Genomic DNA, 21,071 nt, shown 5'->3' with positions numbered 1-21,071 from the left:
AGGACCAAGGTGTCCAAAAGGGCCACTGATGAGGTCCCTGGTGGTTATCCGAATCCCCATATCATGCAGTGTCTGCATGGGAGGAGATCGATGGATGACGAGACAGCCACGGGGGGGCGGAGACCGTTTGATATGGGTCTCTGCGTCCACTCGAACCGTCCGTACACGGTGCCAGAGAACGGTACCAAGAGTCGTGACTGTGCCAGGAGTGAGACAGGGACCTGCGACCAGCGCGCTGCCAGGAGGTCAACCACGCCTGGAATTGCCGTGCCAAGAGCGGCTGTGAGAAGTACGGTGCCACGAGTGGTGCCGAGATCTGGAGCGGTGCCAATAGTATCTGGCCGGCGACCGGTACCTCGAACGGTGTCGCGAGTACGACCGGTACCTCGATGGGGAACGGTACTGGGACTGTGAGCGGCCGCGGGACCGGGATTGATGACGGGACCAGGAGTGCCTGTGGGACCTGGATCGGGACTGGCGGCGTTCCGTGGTACCGGGCGAAGAAGGTCTCATGAGGGCCGGCTTGCCTATTGACTGAGGGACCCGCACCGGCGGCGCCGGGGGTTGAGGCAGCTCAGGCTCCGTCAAGGTAATCAAGTCCCGTGCCGTGGAGAACATCTTCGGAGTGGAAGGCATGATAAGCTCAACCATGACACGTGCCGGGGAGCTGTTAAGCACCGGACTCGACGGCCCTTGTGAGGCCGGAATCAATGGTGCGGAGGACGTCGGCGCCGCAGCAGTTGACGGTGCCGGGCGGTCCGACTTGGCTAAGCGCTCAGACTGCGGTATAGATATAGCAGCCGCAGGAGGCTTGTGCTTCTTGCTCCGTGGTGAGAGTGAACGGTGCCGGGTAGGAGCTTGGGCCAGTGATGGTTGGTGTTGAGGCGCCTTCACTGTTGGCATGCGCTCCAGTGCCGAAGAGGCACTTGTTCCCAGTGCTGCTGGCGATGCTGAAGACTGGGGAGTCAACGCTGCCTCCATCAGCAGTTGTTTTAGGCGAATGTCCCGCTCTTTTTTAGTCCTGGGCTTGAACGCCTTACAGATGCGGCACTTGTCCGTAAGATGGGACTCACCCAAGCACTTACGACAGGAGTCGTGAGGGTCTCCTGTGGGCACTGGCCTATGACAAGCCGAGCACGGTTTGAAGCCTGGTGAACCGGGCATGGGCCCCGGTACCGGGAGAGGGGAAGGGGCTAACCCCCGATCCCTCTTAACTATCTACAATAACTATTACAGAACTAATAACTAAACACTAACTATACTTGAAGAAATCGAACTATATACACAATTACAATAGAAACGAGCGAATCGCTAGGGAGGTGGAGATCAGCTAAGCTGCGCTCCACTGTTCCAACGACCGACACGGGCGGTAAGAAGGAACTGAGGAGCGGAGGGGCCGGCAGGGGTATATACCCGGCACCATAGCGGCGCCACTCCAGGGGGCGCCCTGCCGGCCCACCGAGTGTTGCTAGGGTAAAAATCTCCAACGAACGTGCACGCAGCGCGTGCACACCTAACTTGAATGGATATGAGTAAGCACTCGAAGAAGAACTTCCATGGATAGGGAAACGTCTTCCCAAAGTTTCACCTTTACTCAGGATGGGATTAGGTTTCTATCCCTCTCCAAAGGTCCAAAACTAACCTAAACCAAATCCCTCTAAAGAAATATAGAGCAAACTAAATGCAAGAACAGTAATACACCAAATAAATGATAGTAGAAGACTGGCTACAACTCCCAGGTCTGCCTCAATTGGTTTTCAAACAATTAGAAGAGCACTTAATAAGTGACAACTACAGCTCAGGCTACAAGTAAGACATCTTGATTTTTTTTGTTTAACCCACACAGGCATATCTCTAGTTAAGGGGACACTGATGGGAGTATCAATTATATAAATAAAATCAATATGAGCTATTCATTTTATGTAAATACACGGCTACCTCAATAGAATGCGACCCGATATAACACGGTAAAGCAGTGCTGGGGGTAGGGGGGCTGCGCACTCTGGTGGATCAAAGCAAGTTCAATATAACGCAGTTTCACCTATAACTAACATTTTTTGGCTCCCGAGGACAGTGTTATATTGAGGTTGAGGTGTATTAAGCACAAACATGGCCTTGAGAAGTTCATGATCTTCAGCCTTAACAATAGATAAACTTATTTCTGCCTCATATTTATAGTTGGAAGAGTCATTCTTTTTGCTTCAGCTGGAGTGAAATATAACATAGCATTCAAACTGGGTTAATTATCTATAAAAATGAGCCCCACTTGTTCCTGTTATCTCCTTTGAATAGACAGGAAACTAAAAAGTGTGTGAATCAGTACAGGAAACTTCTGAATGGCAATCAGGTTATCAGTAGTAGTTTCTAATGTCAAAGCATCATGAGTAATCCTCTCTTATAGGAAGCCCTCTGATTCACTAGGACATTCTTTCATATCCCTGTGTATACCTCCAGTTGTTCCAAATTTGCATCTCAACTTAATTTGGAATTTTCTGAAGAATTTCATTGTTGGTGCTCATGCAATATTCTCTCATCATACAGATGCAAAATGCTCATTATGACACCAAAAATCTCAAAAGAACATTTGCAATTTGCAGGTTTAGAGAGCAGTTGATGGATTTTCTTCTTTATGGATTGCTTCAGGGGAGCAACTGTATCATGTCGGTATAAGTATAGCTCTCTCTATTTTGGGTATCCAATCATTTCTATTTCTGCAAATAATGCAGCATTTAAGATCGTTGAAAGAAAAATTCGTAAAAGGCACAATGGGATATAAATATGAAATTTCAAAAGCACTCATAAATTGCCATGTATATACTGTATCTTCTTTTTCTTGTTTATTCTACAAAAATTGTTTTGCCTTGGAGCTAGCAGCAGATTGATTTGTCATGAGAAAAAGAGGATGTCAAACTGGAATACTTTATGAAGACTGAGGGAGAATTCAGGCCCAAAGAAAAATAACCCATACATAAAAACAGCAAGAACTTCAAGTACATATGCTGAATAATCTCTTGGGCTATTGAACATTTGAATTTATCATATAATTTTCAATGTACTATATTGTGTTATGCTGTAAAATCTATAATGAATTATCTAAATTATGCATGTTTTTTCTCTTTCTATATAAAAACCAAAATAATTCATAGCATACTATATGTTTTCCCCCATTTTTCTGGAATGGAGTAGTAACACAAAGGTTACATCTTTGGACAATGTCACCTTAAAGGGTATGCCAATCTGACTAGTTTTAAATATATTAACATTATTAACAAAGAGAATGAAAAGGCTCTTCATGAAGTAGATGAACAAATTTTTCATGCTACCACTAATCTGCCCACAAATATTTTTCAAAAACTGTTTTAAAATAGTTATAAGTGCATCTCCAGATAACAGTACTGGAATTCCTGAACATTTAACCTAGTAACATTTAAATCTTTAAAACACAGAAAATGTTAAGATGTAAATAGATAGGGTGGTGGGAAGACCCTGAAAAAAAGCCTTACTCTTGCTTGAAAGGAATCTTTTTCAAAAGAAAGCAAGAGAACCAATATCAATGTACCTAAGAAAAAGCTAACCCTCACTCACCCCATACCACACTGAATATGCATGGTCATGAGCACCATTAGGGTAGGACTGAAAGAGATACATAAAACAAAGTTTAAAGAAAGCTTAAATAAAATCTACATTGAAATAATGACACTGTACCTCAGTAATGGGTTGCCCTTGCTGTGTCAAATCCAGTTCCTGAGGTCTTGTCATTTTATCAATATCCAAGGAGTCCATGCTGGATGCTGCAGAGGTTATGCTGGAACGAGATGAGTTACTGATGGAGCGCACTTCCACATCACTCACTGTGCCAGCTGATGCTGTCCTTCTGTGCTGAGCAGTAACTACAGGTTTAGCATCTTCCATTACAGATTGCTGGGCTGCTTCATCCATGCTCAAAGAAGCCTTCTCTAACTGGGTAGTAATGTCCTCCAAGGAAAAGTTGGCATTTGAAGGCTTAGTTACCCTACCAGATGAAGAGGACGATCCTTTTATACTGCTGTGTTTAGTGGAAAGTCGACCAGCAGGTGGTTTCTGAGCTACTTTTGTTTCTGTGGCTAGACGTTTCATGGCAGCACTACTGGCTGATTGTGACCCAATGCTGCTGAGCTCCTGCTCTATGGAACAAAGATCAGCCATGAGGGCGTCCAGATCCACAGTCTCCCCCTGATTCAGGGCTTCTGCAAGGAACAACAGGCATTAGCTTCCTCACGATTAACCCATTTCTCAATCCTGTTCTCCAAGTAGTGCTACTTTGCAATGGACAAAGTAGAAACAATACAGTAATTTCACCAATTCTGAATCTACAAACACTCAAAATAAAAAATAGTAGTTAAAATTTAATTTAAATGTCAGAAAAATACATTTGCCAACACGAGTGTCAGTAATGGTAGCCTATGATGTCAGTGAATTGTTTTTCAAATTTACAGAAATGCTTAATGAGCAACTGTCTGGTTAAAAACTCTAGTTGACATTTTTGAAGCAATGCAGAGATGATCCCTATGCATTTTTCATTATTTTATTGAAAGATGTGGCAAAATCTCCCAAACTGCTTTGAAAACCAAAACTAATTTTTTTAAATGCAAGTTTCCTGTACTACTGCCAGAGTCATAGATAATGAAAAACTGACAAAGCTTTCTATAACATTTGCTTTTTTGTTTAACCTAATTACTGCATTTCCCCTTTCATGTGCAACCTTATTTAGATTTTTTTCCCCATTTCTATCCAATGTGGCTTAAGGAATAAACTTATCAATTCACTCTTTCATTAAAAAGGTTATCAGAATAATTGTTCTTTACAAATAAGTAGATTCTGATTCTCAGACATTAGCTGCTGATAGACACCCAGTTTGGGACATGAAGAATTCTGTGTCACATAAACAGGACAATACAATGTAAACAAACTAGGAAACGATGCCTTAGTATATCTGGATCCTATGTTTTAATGCTGTAGGATTTTAGCATTTTGTAAGATGGCTGCTTTCTGATAAAACAAATATTCATTCAATGTTAGAAAAAAAATTGAGGGTCTCAGATAATTGTGTTTACCATTCAAATTGTACATGGAGAAGCGATAGGAGAAATTGGCAATATTGGTTTCTTGGCGAAGAGGGGATTTCTTTACTGGTTCCATGGGCTTGTCTGTATCCAAACTCTAAAATAAATAAAACAAACAAACAAATTGAGAAGAGAGAAAATAAGCTAAAATAAAGTTTGCATTTAATACAACAGAAGCTGTTGGTCAAACAATATTACAAATATGGTTGAAAGCTTAATTTCAGTGGGAGAAATGTAATCTAAGAAAATGAGTTCTCTTTTGTATGATTTGCGCTAGAAAAGTATTTAGTTAACATGTTACTGAGATTAAAGTCAACTGTCCAACTATGAGAGATGTTAAAATAAATTCATTCTGCTGCTACAGAACTGAAAAGAAGGAAAATATATTCTTAAATTTGTTTTTCAGTAGTATTGTTCTACGTCACCATTTTGAAAGAATTACTTGACCGAGATTTTCTACGGTTACCTGGATCAGTTTGACTATCAATGTAATTCAGAAGGAAAAAAAAACATATCAGAAGAAGAGAGAGGATTTTTTTAAAGTAAATGTGCCTAAATTATCGAATTATCTTTACTAATATGGACTATTATTTTTAAAATATATTAGTTATGAAAGTGACCTTCACTCCATCTTATGAGAAAAGAGCACGCTTTGCATATGTTATCCATTATGGCCTTAAAATACATGTTGATATATAACAATACTTTAGCAACTGTTATGTGGCTAGATCTATTAGACAGTACTCTATGAATACTTTACCATTTATAATAAAAATGCTTAATATATTTAATTTGTTTGCAAATTCATGTTCTGCTGTTTTTGTAATTATAGAAAAATAGAAAAAGTAGGGCTGGAAGGGACCTTGAGAAGTCAAGTCCAGCAGGACCAAGTAAACCTATACCATCTTGACAGGTATTTGTCCAACTTGTTTTAAAAGCTTCTTGTGTGGTATCCAATGCAAAGTTTATCATGTTGGGTGTCTTCGGAAGGCTCATGATGCAGTGAGCATTGTTGTTACAGTGATGTTACAGTAATCGTTTTAACAGTAATGTTATAGATTGTAATTTCATTTATACAGTTATGAGGCTGAAAATGTGCCCTCATGGCTTAAAGCAAGTCCAGGCAAAAACTCCCCAAGAGCAGAGAGGCAGTTCACGCCTCATCAGGGCATGTATGGGACAAACCAAGCCCAGCCTCACAGGAACAAAGTACACTGGCCCAGGCAACAACAAAGGATCTGTTGGACTCTCCAGTGAGTCACCCCCCTTCCTTTGGTCAATATGGGACTGCGATGAGGTAATACTCACCTGACTCTGAAGAGGGAGGGGGGACAAAGCCAGGAGGGAAGAAAATGTGTTAAAAGGGAGAGACTTTGCCATGCTCTTCCTCTCTCTTCCACCTACATCTACAGAAACCACACCAAGGGACTGAAGCGCTGATCAAAGGAGAGAGCCTGGCTGAAGGGCGACCAGCCAGCCTGCAGTGAGAAGCACCTAAGTTTGTAAGGGCATTGAAAGTGTTAAGATCAGCTTAGAATGTGCTTTGCTTTTGTTTCACTTACCAAATCTGACTTCTTATGCTTTGACTTATAATCACTTAAAATCTATCTTTGTAGTTAATAAATCTGTTTATTCTACCTGAAGCAGTGCGTTTGGTTTAAAGTGTGTCAGAGACTCCCCTGGGGATAACAAGCCTGGTGCATATCAATTTCTTTGTTAAACTGACAAACTAATATAAACTTGCAGTGTCCAGTGGGTGTAACTGGACACTGCAAGACGAAGGTTCCTAGGTTTGTGTCTGGGACTGGAGATACTGGCTAGTGTCATTCGGTTACACAATCCAAGGGGCTTGGGGTTCTCACAGCAGAGCAGGGTAAGACTGGCTCCCAGAGTCATGGGTTGGAGTGGCCTGGCAGATCACCGATCCAGAGAACACCAGGGGAACATCACATCTGTATACTGGTATAAAACTTTAAAAAAAAATCTCCCATGTAGACAAGCCCAAATCTCCTAAAAGCAAAGTTTCATAGGAGGAAGTAAGTTTTATCTACTACCAGAGGTTTTATTTCAATTTTTGTTTCGGGATCCAGAGGTGTGGTAGGAGCTAAAGGAAAGAGATTCCCAAACTCTAGGGAAGGGAGATTTAATTTGTGAATGCATTTCAGCTTCCAAGCTAGCCATGTAGCATTGTTAAATAGTTTGGCAGTTGAACCTCACACACAGAAATAAAAATTTTACTTCTGTTTCTTTCTTATCTTTTTTCAACTCATTTTTGAACTGCGTGATATCCATCTTTTTCCCTCCTCACCCAACACCAGTAATTCTGTCAGACATCCTCCCCACATTTTGTTTCAGTCTTTGACCTCAATTGGGCTTGGAAAATCCAAGTGATAAAGGTGAATGTGGGCACCTTAAATCATCAGTTTCTGCAGATTTAAGTTTTCTCCTCAGGAGAAAAAAAGTCATTGCTTATAACTGGGAAGACAACCATCCAAATGTAAACAGAATGTAAATCAGTGATGTACCACTGTCTTTCTCAGGCTGCAAACAGATGGCTGTAGTGCTTCTACTTTTATCCAGAGATTTCCCAAGCAGCACCTGAATGAAAATGTGCCTATTTAGAATCTAATAGGCGACAATAAAACTGTCAAGATTCATGTGAGTTTACACACCGCTGCTACTGGATACAGTTATGGCTATCAGTAAAGTCAGGAACTGGAGTTATTTGTGGATAATGAGGACCAATATGGAAACTGAGAAGAGGAGAGGAGGCTTAATTCCTCAGACTGAACCCATAGTCTCTGGCCTATAGTTTAGACCTCTTGATAAAGTCTAATCTGCTTGTTAAAAGTTTTGGTCAGGAGTACATACATTATGTATAATACAGAAATCAAGAGTTATCAAATTACTTTGTGTCCCATGAACATTTATATAGATAGGTTCTAGTGACAGCAGCAGAACAAGTTCTCACCTAAGCCTTCAGAAGGTGAATTGGTGAGTTTTATAAGACTGCTAAAAATGCTGGCTGGCTATAGCAAACCAAGAGAAAATCTTGAATGGAACCAAAACACAAAATAAGATACTCTTTAACACCCTGGCACTAGAAAGCAGGAAGTCCTGATGCTAACCACTAATGCAAAATGCATGAGTGCTAAATGGTATAAAGTATTGACTGCAAGTGCTACAGGGTTTAAGACTACGTTTTGTAACACTTTTATGGTGTGTGTGTGGGGGGGGGGGGTTATGGAAGGCACAGTGAATTCAAAAGATGTCCTGGGCACCATAAAGTTTAAACATATACTTTTCAAAAATTATCCATCTGGAAAAAAATCTTACTTTATGGTCCAATAAACATCCAGCGAACCTGGGAAAGAAAAATTCAGAGAAGACAGGCCTGTTTTTCCATTGCTCCAATAGTCCAGCTGGAATAGAATAATGAATGCACTAGGAATGTGTGCAGGGAGATACTCTGGATTTCTTGCAAGCTCTAATTATGCTTATGCCAAATCTTAACTATGACCTCAGTCACGTTAAGGGACAATAAATTTTCAAGTAAATTGACTGTGTGACAGTCAGACATGCCAATCTGTTGATATAGATAGAAGGGTGTATGAGGTCACTTAAGGTTTTGCATGACACCACAAGTCTGATGAAGTTGGGATACATATTACTTTTCAGTACCTGTGGGAGATGGAAGTGAAAACCTTTTGAAGCAATGGAACGTATTGGCAACAGCACTGGGAGCAATATGAAGGTGGCAAAAAAAACAAAACAAAAAAAACCACACAGGACACTTTTTCCTTAACTATTTATTTCCAGAATTTTGAGATTTTGCCTGGGTGGGGTAGGTCCTGACGCAAACTTAACTGTCAGTAAATGTAATTTTTGTCCATTAATAATATGCCAATAAATTCCAAGAGGTTGCGTGTACATTATGAAGCTAATGGTGCATTATGAAGCTGAAGTGAGTTATGGGGGCTGAAGGCTAAAAATCTGTTTTGAAACTCCTCCTCTTGCAAATGTCTATGTTGAGGCAATGGAGCCAATGGCTTTGCAAAAGGTTCCTATCTAGTTAACATAACTTAGATTTGTAAACACAAGATTGTGAAATAAATTTGCCACTAAATAGTTTTCTGTTCATCTAGGAATGAAGATTTTTCATGGCTCTTTATCCATAGGCTTAGAATTAAGAAAAACTGTTCCTTAAACAAAATGATATAATATATAACCTGAAATTTTTTATTCTATTTAATAGCTTATATCCATCCATAAATATATTACCCCCACTAACTTAAAAGATATTAAAGGATGGATGCCATTTCCACAGAAAGAACGGTTACTTATCCTACAGTAAGTGTGGTTCTTTCAGATGTTGTAGTCAGTGCGAATCCCATTGTAGGTACGCATGTGCATCATACACATGAGATCGGTGTCTTTAAAATAGCAATATCCACCAAGGCCTTGTATGCACCCTGAGCTGCCTCATGTCCAATGTGAGGGCATTAAAGGCAGAGCAGCTGAGACCTTCTCTTGGTTCCCCCCCTCCCCCACTCTGAAATCTATGATAGTTGAAAACTCCAAAATGCAGGGACAGAAGGCAAGTCACAGGGTCCAACTAACAAGAAAGAACCCAGTTACCACAGGATAAATAAAAGTTTTTTGAGTATGTGTCAGTGTGGATCCCACTGTAGGTTACTGGTAAGCAGTATCCCTCGGGATCATTAGAAGAGTTTCAGCTAAATAAGTCAAACGGTGATTGAAGAAATGCTTTCCCAAACTTGGCCTCAAACTTGACCACTAAGTCAAAGAGCGATGTTTAAAAGGTCAATAGGTTACTCTGCAATGCTCCTTTGTAGATTTCTGATATTGCACATTCTTCAAGTAAGCGGAGGACGCTGCTCGAAATCTGGCTGGTATAGGCCTTAATGTTCAGTGGGAGAGGTACACCAGCCAGCTGACAACACAGTAATACCCTGTTATCCATTTTGTTATTTGTATGTACAGTTGGGATTATTTTTTTCCAGTGTGCATTACTTTGTACTATCAAAGCTGAATTTCATCTTCCATTTTGTTGTCCAGTCACTCAGTTTTGTGAGATCCCTCTAACTCTTCGCAGTCAGTTTTGGACTTAACTATCATGTGTAATTTAGTAACATCTGCAAACATTGCCACCTCACTGTTTACTCCCTTTTTCAGATCATTTATAGAATACGTAGAAAAGCACATAAAAGACTGAGCACAATGATACAGGCAGATGGTAAGATGAAATTGCTGTGAGGTGGACCTGGACAGAGGTGACCAAAATGCCAGCTTGTTTTAAGTAGTAGAGGATCTTCAGTATCAATGCCTGGACTGAGTCCAGACCATATTTGGCTGCCCACACCAAAAACCTCTTCTATTTAGATGAGTAAGTCTTTCTGGTCAATGTTGTCTTGCTCTGTATCAGGAATTCTTGGACAACGAGGGAGCAGTCTCTGTCTGCAGTTTTCAATCAGCCCAAGAGCATAAAGAGACTCAGAGCACATGTGCAGCCCCAACAGACATCGCTTTTCAAAAGACTCCTATCTCATGCACGTGAGGTGCATGTGCTCCCTACAGTGGGATTCACGTTGACACATACTCTAAGAACATATTGAGAATTAAAAATTAATGTGCAACATCAGTGCCAATTACTTATTGAAATATTTGACCCTTGGATTCAAAAGCACCCCTGACCTGTGTGAGTTTGTCCAGCTCCCCAAGCCATTGTCCAAACATCTTGTCCAGATCTTGGTCTTCCTTATCACTATCTTCTTCTGCACCATGATCAAGTTCTTCATCTGATAATTGCTCCATCTGAAACACAAAAGAAATACACCAGTCAATTTACACTCAGCATTTAAAAAACAGCAACAAGGTCTCTTTGGAGGATTGCAATAGACTATTTGGGAACATTCTGCAAGACTGCAGTTCAAGAATCTTATTAAACGTCTATCTACAAATGACATCGCTACCCTGGGAAATGACATCACTGAAAAAAATCATGGAAAAATTGTACCGCTAAGTAGACATTTGAATCTCATATTTCTGAGATGCTACTGAAACCTATGCAACAGGTACACTTTTTTTTGTAAGACAGTATTAAGTCAGATAAATTTTCTGCATTAAGTAAATATATAGTTTCTGTTTTTACTCTCACAAGGCTGAAACAGAGACATATTAATATACAACAGAATCACTCAGTAATCATGCTTAGATTGGAACCCCATGTAAAATGAACTGGAGTAGATGTTCCATCTTACTCCAGTGCATTTTAGTTGCTTTTTCCTTGTAAGACCGACATTTCTTGCTACCATAGTCTGGTTCAAAACGTTACAACTGTAATCAACCCTGCATTTCAAGGGAACCATTATTATTTATTTGCTAACCACTGATGTGCTTGGATTTATAACAGACACAGCCAGATTAGCAGCTACCCGAGTTTACAGCAGCTGAGCACCTGGCATACAGTAGTGACGAAAGTCCCCTCCTCAAACAGTTTACAATGTAAAAAACAGATAAAGAGAATATAGAACTCACTAAGAAACCCAGCAGGCAGGAATAACTTGGGGGAAAAAAAAATTTTTATTCTTATTCTTAACTTGCTTCTTTTGGGCACTGCAAAGTCAATGAGTATTTAGGAAAGATGCTAATCAAGAAAGCATGGTAGCACAAAGTGTGTAAGAGGCAGAATGGACAAAGACAAATACGGAAGCAGGATATGAAATCATCAGCTCTATTCTTCTCTGCTGAAAATGAGAAAAGGATGAAGTAGCATGAAGGAATTCCAGGTTCTGGTCCTGCCTCTTGATAAAAGTGAAGATACGAACTTCCAGAGAGCTCCTTCACAGTAGTTAGTCTCTCTGCTACTCTAGGTCATGAACGGAGGTTTGAAAACAATCCCTTGGGTGAAGAGGAGGGGAACTTTTCCCAAATAGGTCCTCTTCTGTTATTTACAGTGATTTTTGTATGTAAAATCGCATCTTTTTGCAATGTCCTTACAGTGCTTCCTGCCATATCCATGCACGTGATTGCCCAATCATTGCACTCCACCAAGTCACATGAAGATCATTCATGCTCAAGCAGGTGACATGGCAGGACATACCTCATATTTTGAGGCTCTCTGCCACAGTCACTGGTATTGGGGCACTGATGAAGACCCACTTGACCATTGCATCTCCAAACTGGCCAACTTGAGTGTGGAATCCATTATGGCAGTACCATAAAGTCAAGGCTTGATCTGCATCGGGTAGCTGATGGACTGGTAGGAGTTGGTGTGCACAGGCCATTCTCTACTCTTGTTTTCAGTACTGAACCCTTGTCTATTTGGGTGACAATGTCAGCGGTTTAATGGTGTGACTTCAGTTGATTCAGGTTGACGTTATATTATATAGAGAATGTCCTGGATCTGTGCAATGCTTTGTGTGTGCTACTGTACTAGCAACTTCCCTGCATATATCAGGAGGGCAATACCTGTGAGGATGTAGAGCCTGTTGACGTGAGTAGGCTTAAGACATCCTGTAATATAGAGGCAGGCAGTGGTAAATACATGTTCTAGCTTCTTCTATGAAAAGGATTCTGCCCACACTGCACAGGTATACTCAGGCATGGAGTAGTAAAGTGCCAGTGGTGATGATCACAGAATGGAGGGGTCTGCACCTTATTTCGATGTAACAAGCTTGATAAGAATGTTGCGTCATATGCTAATCTTGGGTTTAGTTTTTTCAATGTCAGCTCCAAAGGAGAGTGTGCAGTTGAGAGTAACACCGGCGCCGGCTAAACATGTAACCCTCTTCCCGCCGCTGTGTGAGGGGGCATTGCGGCTTTGATCAGCTCTGGCCAGCCAGGAAGTGATGTCATTCCTCCTCTGGCCACCAAGGGCGCGGCACTGCTCCCTGCTGCTCTGGCTCTTCCCCAGTCCCCTGAGCTCTGCTGCAGGGACAGGCCTGCACTCACCGGCGGGGGGAAGTGCAGAGACCCGGCCCCAGCCGCACCGTCAGTGAGCGTTGGGGGGTGGTTTCCCCCTGCCCTCCAAGCCAGCCCTGCCCTCTTAGAGGCCTGCTTCCCCACGGAAGCCTGGGACTCCTCCCCCACTCCCGTCCCCCCTAATAGAGGCCTGGGGCACCACACAATTAACTGGTAAATCATAAACACTTTTTTTTAAATTAAAAGGAAGCAGGCCAAAGCAATAATTTTTAAGTGTGGGTACTTGAAGTTAGGCTCCTAATCCCATATTTAGGCAACTGAAAAACAAATAGGCCACTTCTATTTAGAGGCAAAGAGCAACTCCGGCTGCTACTAAATCACTGGGAGCTCATTATATTTGAAAATCAGCCCACTTCTTATTAAAGAGTCTAAATACGGATTTAGAAACCTAACTTTAGGTACCCAGATTTGAATAATTTTGGTCTTCATCAGCCGCTGAGTCATGGCAGCAGTTTACAAGCACAAAATTTCAGTAGGCAATGATAGTCTCCCTTCTACCTGAGCAGGTGAGAGAATGTATAGTTTCTGAACCTCCTGGCAGTGGCCCAGCTCTTCAAAATATTAATATTACTTATTTTGGCATGCAGGCAAATGGTGATTTTTAATAGTTTATAATTCTGCTGAATCCGAATTTAGTTTCATAGGACAAAAGAAAAGACACTTCTTTAGTCATAAGGCTCTCTCCATGTCAAGTATCAAAAGGCACAGGTGCCAAATTACTCAGGTCCCGGCAGATGCTCAACCTTGGCTCCACACCAGACCCTGCACCCAATCCACCCCTTCCTCCAAGTCCCTCCAAGTCCCCACACCCACTCCTTCCAGACCCTGCTCCGCCCCAGGCCTGTCCCCTTTCAACCCCTTTCCCCAAGCCGCCACCCTTTCCCAACCTCTTCCACTCCCGCTCTGCCCCTTCCCACCTCTCTCTTCAGTGCCTCCTGTACACCATTGAACAGTTGATCGGTGGCAGGTAAGAGGCACTAGACAAGGGGCTGCAGAGCTGATCAGCAGGGCCTCAGGAGGGTGGAAGGCACTGAAGGAAGGGGGAGGAACCAATCCGAAGGTCTGTAAGTGGGTTTTCCGTGAGTGCTTCAGCCCCGGAGCACCCATGGAGTTGGCACCTATGATTAAAGGTCTGCTACTAACAGTAGAGGTGTTATATGTTCTTTAAAAACAAAACAAAAAAACCCCATAAGAATCTTTTAGAAGGGAAACTGGTAGGCAACCTAAATATAGGATTCCCTACCAGCTCTCCTGTAATACACACAGGTGGTGACAATTACAGAACATAAATCGTAAGTGTTCTCTGTCTCTACTCATTACACCACAAACAAAAAAAAAATATGGAAAAGGATTTCTGTAACTGGGTTTGAAATTAAAAGTGAGTCACCATAATACTATTGTGTCAGACAATTTGAATGATACCAGCACCTAACACATAGAAAGTATAGTTACACAACCCAAGAAAGTGTGCAGGACCACTATAGTTTTCATCCTTATGATGAGAGGAGACAAAAGCAAGGATTTTTTTTATTAATATATTTAAGAACTCGTTCTTCTAAAGTGACATTGCCCCTGCCACTTACAAGAGCAGTACAAAGCATCCAAAAAGCTAGAGCACTAACACGAAGTCCATAGTGACGTCTAACATGCCATATTACATTCTTTCATGCTAATCCTTGAACACGTGTTCATTGCCAGCAACAGACTTTGCACTAAAAGAATTCAACTCTCTAGTCCAAGGAATTCAGCTGACCACAGTTAAGCAACATTACTCAATCCACCGGAAATGCAGTCTCACTGAATTACAAATAGCTGACGCTACACATCTGTAAACAGAAATGCTGCTTAAATGAGCCACAGAGAATGCCAGCAATATATCCCATCAGAGTTTAAATACTGGCTGCTCTCCAGATTTCTTCAGCAATGTTATAATACACTGTATGCTCATTGCATGAAGAAACAAAAGAAAACCTCTCTCTGAAAGAGACAGTTACAGCTGTAAGATTTCATTCCCAGCCTCTTTTATGCAAGAATCAAAGAGGTTATGGTGATCATCACACAGGAAGGAAGGTTTAACCTTCTACATATTCCAAAGGTTAACTATCCATCCATCAAGATTCATTAATTTTTAAATAGGTACTGGCAATTTCTAAACATTCCACCTCTGGGCATCTCACTCACCTCAATATACTACCATGGTTCAGTTGGTCTCATGAGACAAACATATAATTTTAACTTTTACAAGAAGCATCCAACCACAGATAGCTTTACATTAAACCACTGCAGCTATATATTTGATCTGACAACTGTGAAAAAGAACAATAAGTCCATTCAGAAAAGGCCAAAGCTCTGAAATGCAATGGAAACCTGTTTATCTAACATCTGATTTAGTGGCTCAAATAATTCAGTAAGTAAGTAGCTTTAGTATCCAAATCTATTTACTAATTTTCTGTGGCTCTCCTCTCCCCCTAGTAAGTTCTCCAAGCTGCAAGGTCAGCATCATTGCAACCAATTTCCTCTACAATTCCACCACTCCTCAAAACACCCAAGACCTCCACAAGTGAATCCTGCATTCATTCCAAAATGCAAAATTTAGAAAAGCTTTAAAATTTCTAGGAGGAAAAGACTAGCAGCACAGGTGATGAACTGAGAATAGAGCATCCAATGGAGTGGAACAGATCAGGGCTGAAGAAGCCCAACAGACACTCTGAGGAGTTTGGTGGGGAGAAGAGAGAGGCATAAACCTGGGAAAGAAGGCGTCTCTCCCAAAGAAGTGAAACAAGAAATAGATAAATAAATAGCAATAATAAAATAAAAAAAAAAGGATGTGTATGGCTTGATTTGGCCAAATCTTGAAATATGTTGCAATTTGCAACAAATTAACTAAAAGGTACTGGTTACTTTTTACTTCAAAATAGCATAAATTTGAATCCTTTTACAAAATTCTAAAATATGACTTTTAGAGAAACAAAGTCATGGTTTGAACTGTTACAAATACTGAAGATATACAACTAATAAGATGTAGGACTACTACATCTACATTTAATCAAAAGGCATAAGCAACCTGGGGAACATATTTGCAGAGCTGCTGCAGCTGTGTTGGTGAAAGGGACAAGCTTTTGAAGAAGAGCTCTGTGGAAGCTTGAAAGTTTGTCTCTTTCACCAACAGAAGTTGGTCCAATGAAAGAGATTACCTCCCACCCATCCTGTCTCTCTAATGGGGAAGATATTGTATTTACTGTATTAGAGAAGGATATTTACTGTGGCCAGTAACATGTGAGATTTTGTTTCAGAGAGAAACTATTCAAATCAATCATATATAAAAAAATTGATTTTTTTACAACATTTCAAATTATAAAACTAAGATTTTTTTAAAAAATACTTTTCATTCATGTTTTATTTTCCCCCATATCATTTTACTTGGCTAGTGCAATGGATCAGTTTCATTTTCCGTTTCTCATGCCACTTTTTTTTTTTAAATAAATTATTTTTGAGCTCCCTAAAGTATTGCTAAGTGTTGCACACCCACACACATATGCATACAAAAGTCCTCTGTCCCAAAGAACGTACTGTTTTTAAACATAGGAATGCTGTTAACTTTTTTACTTCAGATTCAAGTTAACAGTAATTTCAGGTACTACAGCTGTGCCCTTAAATCTCCCTTCCAATTTCTGTGATTTAAACAATCAGATTTTTGGGGGGGGGGGGGGCATTAAGGTTATGTTCCTCTTCCCTTGATGTCATATGAAAGACACACACACACACAGGGAAGACTGACTACACAGGGGTAAGGATACTAACTTTACACAAAATGCTGTTGTGCACAAAAATATTTAAACAAGAACTTTTTTCCCCAGTTTGTCTTAGTAATCTTAGATGTTTACTTGGAATAAAAGTTGGTTAAAAAATAACACAAAACTGTTACTTAAATTGATAGTGTTATCTTTAACAATGCTATTACATTTGAGCATTAAGACATTTCTATTCCTATTAAGTTCGGTGAACACCTTTTAAAAAAAAAGATTAAATTTGGAGGCTAAGTTACTTGGTGCTTTTTATATAGGAATGTAAGATACAATTCCACACCCACCCACTCACCCTTGGGAAATCTTACTGATGTAGAGTGATCAAATATATGGAAATTATAAAATAATGTAGGCAGTACTTAACATTTGCAGAGGTTTTACGTGGTTAGCCTCTTCGTCCCTTACAGTATAGTGGGCAGCAAAAGAAGGGTGACAAACTGTATTTTGCAATTAATTTATTCAGTAGCATTTTTCATAGTTTATTCTTCCAGTAGAAGAGAGTATCCAGTAATTATTACTGCATGTTTATGAAGACCTGATCTAAAGGAAATAGAATCCCCATGCTGCAAACTGCTCCTCTAATTATTTTAACCTGGCATCAGACACTTTGCCCTAATTCTATTTACTCACTAGATAAAATTTAGCAGCCCAAGGAAAGCTTTTACAAGCACAGTACTGTTTTACATCAGGAAGCCTGGTACTAAAATTCTGTGCTGTCTGCCAACTCCTTTGCAGCTCCACCCAAGCCATCTTAACATCAACTGTATTTCCTATAAGTCAGTGTCTGTTCCCAAAAAGCATACTAAGATGATCAAACGTCTCATCTCATTTAGATTTAAACTCACTCACCTCACTGGCCCTGGAAGGTGAATATTCTTACCACTAACCCCATTGCTGATAATGGACACCGCTGAGTGATGTTTTGCCAACAAAGTGCTGGTGTAGCCATGGCCCAGTCTACTCATATAGAGTACAATGAAGGATCAAGATCTTGGACTCAACTTGCCATATTGTGCACAACAAGTCAGAATTTACTTGCTTGTGGGAACCAGAAAAATTTTGGACAGAAATTATTAGTGATTCTGGGTATCTCCATTTGTGGGTGTCATGACGCACGTTACAGGGGCCTGACTGTCCAAAATTGCTGAGCAGCTGCCTTCTAAAATTAAAAAAAAGCAACAAAAAACCAGGACTCTAAGATGTGTCAGGCTTTGTACCCAAACATTGAAGGAACAAAAATCCCTAGACACTTATGAAAATTTTGGACTTTTAAGTCTAACTTTTCATAACAGTTGATTATTTTAGTCCCTTTCCATTTCTAGATTAGAACACAGCTGACAATTTATCATAATAGTGTCTTTAGAAGCCTGATATTCCATTTTTCTAGACCCTCCCTAAGAATCAGTTTAATGGCAAGGGAATATTTCTTTCTTTTTCTAAAATCTATTATAATGGCAAGTTTTAGCTTTTTTGGAAAGGTACCTTAGTAGGGTTCATCAAAATTAAATAAAATAGCTCACATCACATTTTTGAGTTTTTTCAAATTCAATTCTCATTTCTAGGTTTTCTAGAACACATATTATAGGACCCTTCTAAACTATCAAAACTTTTGTGTTGATGAAACGGTGAGAGAATTGGGAATATCAGTTTCTCTTCCATTATTATTATAGGTTTTCTATATGAAAGAAAAATAAAAGCAAAATTCTATAGAAAACCAGAAAACAAGATTTAAAACTGAAATGACATACCGAGACTGACCAATACTGTAGGCCTCACTACACCAGAAAGACTACTTTGTTGTAGGATTGCGTTGAAATAAGATCCACCTTCTTCCCTAAATAAACTGGCTATGAAATTTGCTTCCAGACTAACTTCAAACAGTTGAGTCTGTTCAGTTTTCAATGCATATAAAAATATGGGTTTGTTATTCTACTTTATTGCTCTATGGAAAAGTACTTAGCTCCTCAGAAGCAGAACTCTGTAATCATTTACATTTTCAGTTACACAATTAAACACTCTTAAATTAGTAAAAACTCATTCACCGTTCAGGAAAAGTATTTAACGCTGTCATGTTTGTTTTTAAGCAAAGCATCATCATTTTTAACCTATCAAGGCCAATATGAGACACAAAAGGTTTTAAAATGTGTGAGAACACAGAAAAGACCATAGAAAATGAAACTTCACATGAATTAAGGTTAGCAACTTAAAATTGTGTGTCAAAAGCAACCTCGTTTTCATGATTCAGAATTTTCTTAAGTAAGTTACAGTCACAGTAAGATAACAGCTGATCTTTGGGGCCCGAGGCAAGTTTGAGTCAAAATGAATTAAAAGTTCCTTGCTATGAAATACAATTAAGACTAATGGCATAGTGGTACAAACTCATGCCATCAGATAAGATGAATACAGTCAGGATCTACTCCAATTGAACCCAACAGGATATTGTAGTAGGCACCGTGAACAGTAAAAAGTATTTTCAGGATCAGATTCTAAGGACTTGTCTACACCAGTGGTTCTCAACCTTTCCAAACTGCAATACCCCTTTCAGGAGTCTGATTTGTCTTGCGTACCCCCATGTTTCCCTTCATTGAAAAACGACTTGCTTACAAAATCAGACATAAAAATGCAACAGTGTCACAGCACACTATTATTGAAAAATTCCTAACTTTCTCATTTTTACCATATAATTATAAAATAAATCCATTGGAATATGAATATTGTACTTACATTTCAGTGTATAGTATATAGAGCAGTATAAACAAGTAATTGTATGACATTTTAGTTTGTGTACTGTTTCACTGGTGCTTTTTTATGCAGCCTGTTATAAAACTAGGCAAATATCTAGGTGAGTTGATGTACCCACCCCGGAAGACCTCTGCATACTGCCAGGGTACATGTACCCATGGCTGAGAACCATTGATCTACACTATACTTATTTGGGAAGTCTCCTATCATATAGTTACCACTGGTGACAGAATAGAAAACAAAGAACAACCCTGCAATACATTCAAAAGGCAGAAGGCCCATGATCAGACACAAATGGTATGTTGTTTTTTAAAATAATCCACATGCCACTGTAATAAGCACTATAAAAATGTGGATACCTCAGTGCCTACAAACAAGAGAGATAGTACTATCAACTAGGTACTGACAGACAAGCCACCCTTTGGCCAGCTAGCCTCTGTTAAATCTCTCTCTCTCTGTTTTTTTTTTTTGTTTGTTTGTTTTTTTAACTGATTGGCCTTTTCTGGTTAAACGCCTGTTACTGCAGACTTCCCTGTATTAAAAAGACATAATAAAAAGCAAACAAAATTAAATAAAAGATACTAGGGTAAAGTAACATTCATGTTGCATAAAGTACTTAAAAGTCATATATTTGAATAAGCAACCTCTTTTATTTAAATCTAGCCCATTGGGCATACATATTCTGGCTGACATTTTCAAGGAAGCCTATAGGAATTGAGCACCTAACTCCACCAGGTTCCTTAACCATCATCAATTTTGCCCATACTATTTTAGATATGCCAGTGTATCTAAGGTTGTGGAGCCAAATGGACTTTCTCTTGTACACAATCACACGATTAACTATTCTATCAACATATACTACCCACACACAGGGCACAATAAAGGTAGCAGTTCAGCTTTAACTTTCTCGTTTCCTGATTAATGCACCATGCAGTATTAAGGTTGTGCATGTAATAGTTTTTTGCTTGGTTGCTCATGGGTTCCCTCCTCCCCTCCATATTTAATATAAATATATACAGACAAATAAAATTGAACATATTCAGGCAATTAGAACCCAAAAACCTTGATCAATCTTCAAGGAAACTTAAATGTATCCCTATTCACGATATCAGTACATCACTGAGAAACTAGACTCTGCTGTAGTTTATCCAAAAGGTGAATTTGAATTCTCACTTTGAATTCTCAAGAGTGGACTGGGTTTCCGAATGACTTCAGGCTATAAAATTGTGGCTAATAAATCAGACAGCAGATGAAAGCTGAGCCAACATTAAATTTGCTCTATGGAAAGCTATCCAGGATATGAACAAAAGTAATTCACAAAGTTCTAGCAACGGATCAAAATTAGTTTCAGTATACTTTAATATTTACTTTATTCTTCTTAAATGTTGAGTGTCCGTCCACATCAGAGGGACCAAAA

The 21,071-nt window shown here is 39.8% G+C and overlaps 1 protein-coding gene across 4 annotated transcripts in view; it reads right to left on the bottom strand.

Moving 5' to 3' along the window:
- Window positions 1-21,071, bottom strand: part of RAPH1 (Ras association (RalGDS/AF-6) and pleckstrin homology domains 1) — a 155,855-nt gene that overhangs the window by 77,577 nt on the left and 57,207 nt on the right. For all 4 annotated transcript variants that reach the window (XM_050969561.1, XM_050969562.1, XM_050969563.1 and 1 more), the window contains exons 2-4: window positions 10,818-10,937; window positions 5,094-5,199; window positions 3,706-4,226 (exon numbers count right to left, since the gene is read on the bottom strand). In XM_050969561.1, coding sequence (XP_050825518.1) covers window positions 3,706-4,226; window positions 5,094-5,199; window positions 10,818-10,937 — 747 coding nt within the window. The remainder of the gene's footprint in view (window positions 1-3,705; window positions 4,227-5,093; window positions 5,200-10,817; window positions 10,938-21,071) is intronic.

The sequence above is a fragment of the Gopherus flavomarginatus genome, chromosome 10, assembly GCF_025201925.1.
Source record: "Gopherus flavomarginatus isolate rGopFla2 chromosome 10, rGopFla2.mat.asm, whole genome shotgun sequence".
Classification (NCBI taxonomy): domain Eukaryota; kingdom Metazoa; phylum Chordata; order Testudines; family Testudinidae; genus Gopherus; species Gopherus flavomarginatus.
The sequence above is the reverse complement of the archived record's forward strand: the minus strand, read 5'-3'. Positions and strand labels throughout refer to the sequence as shown.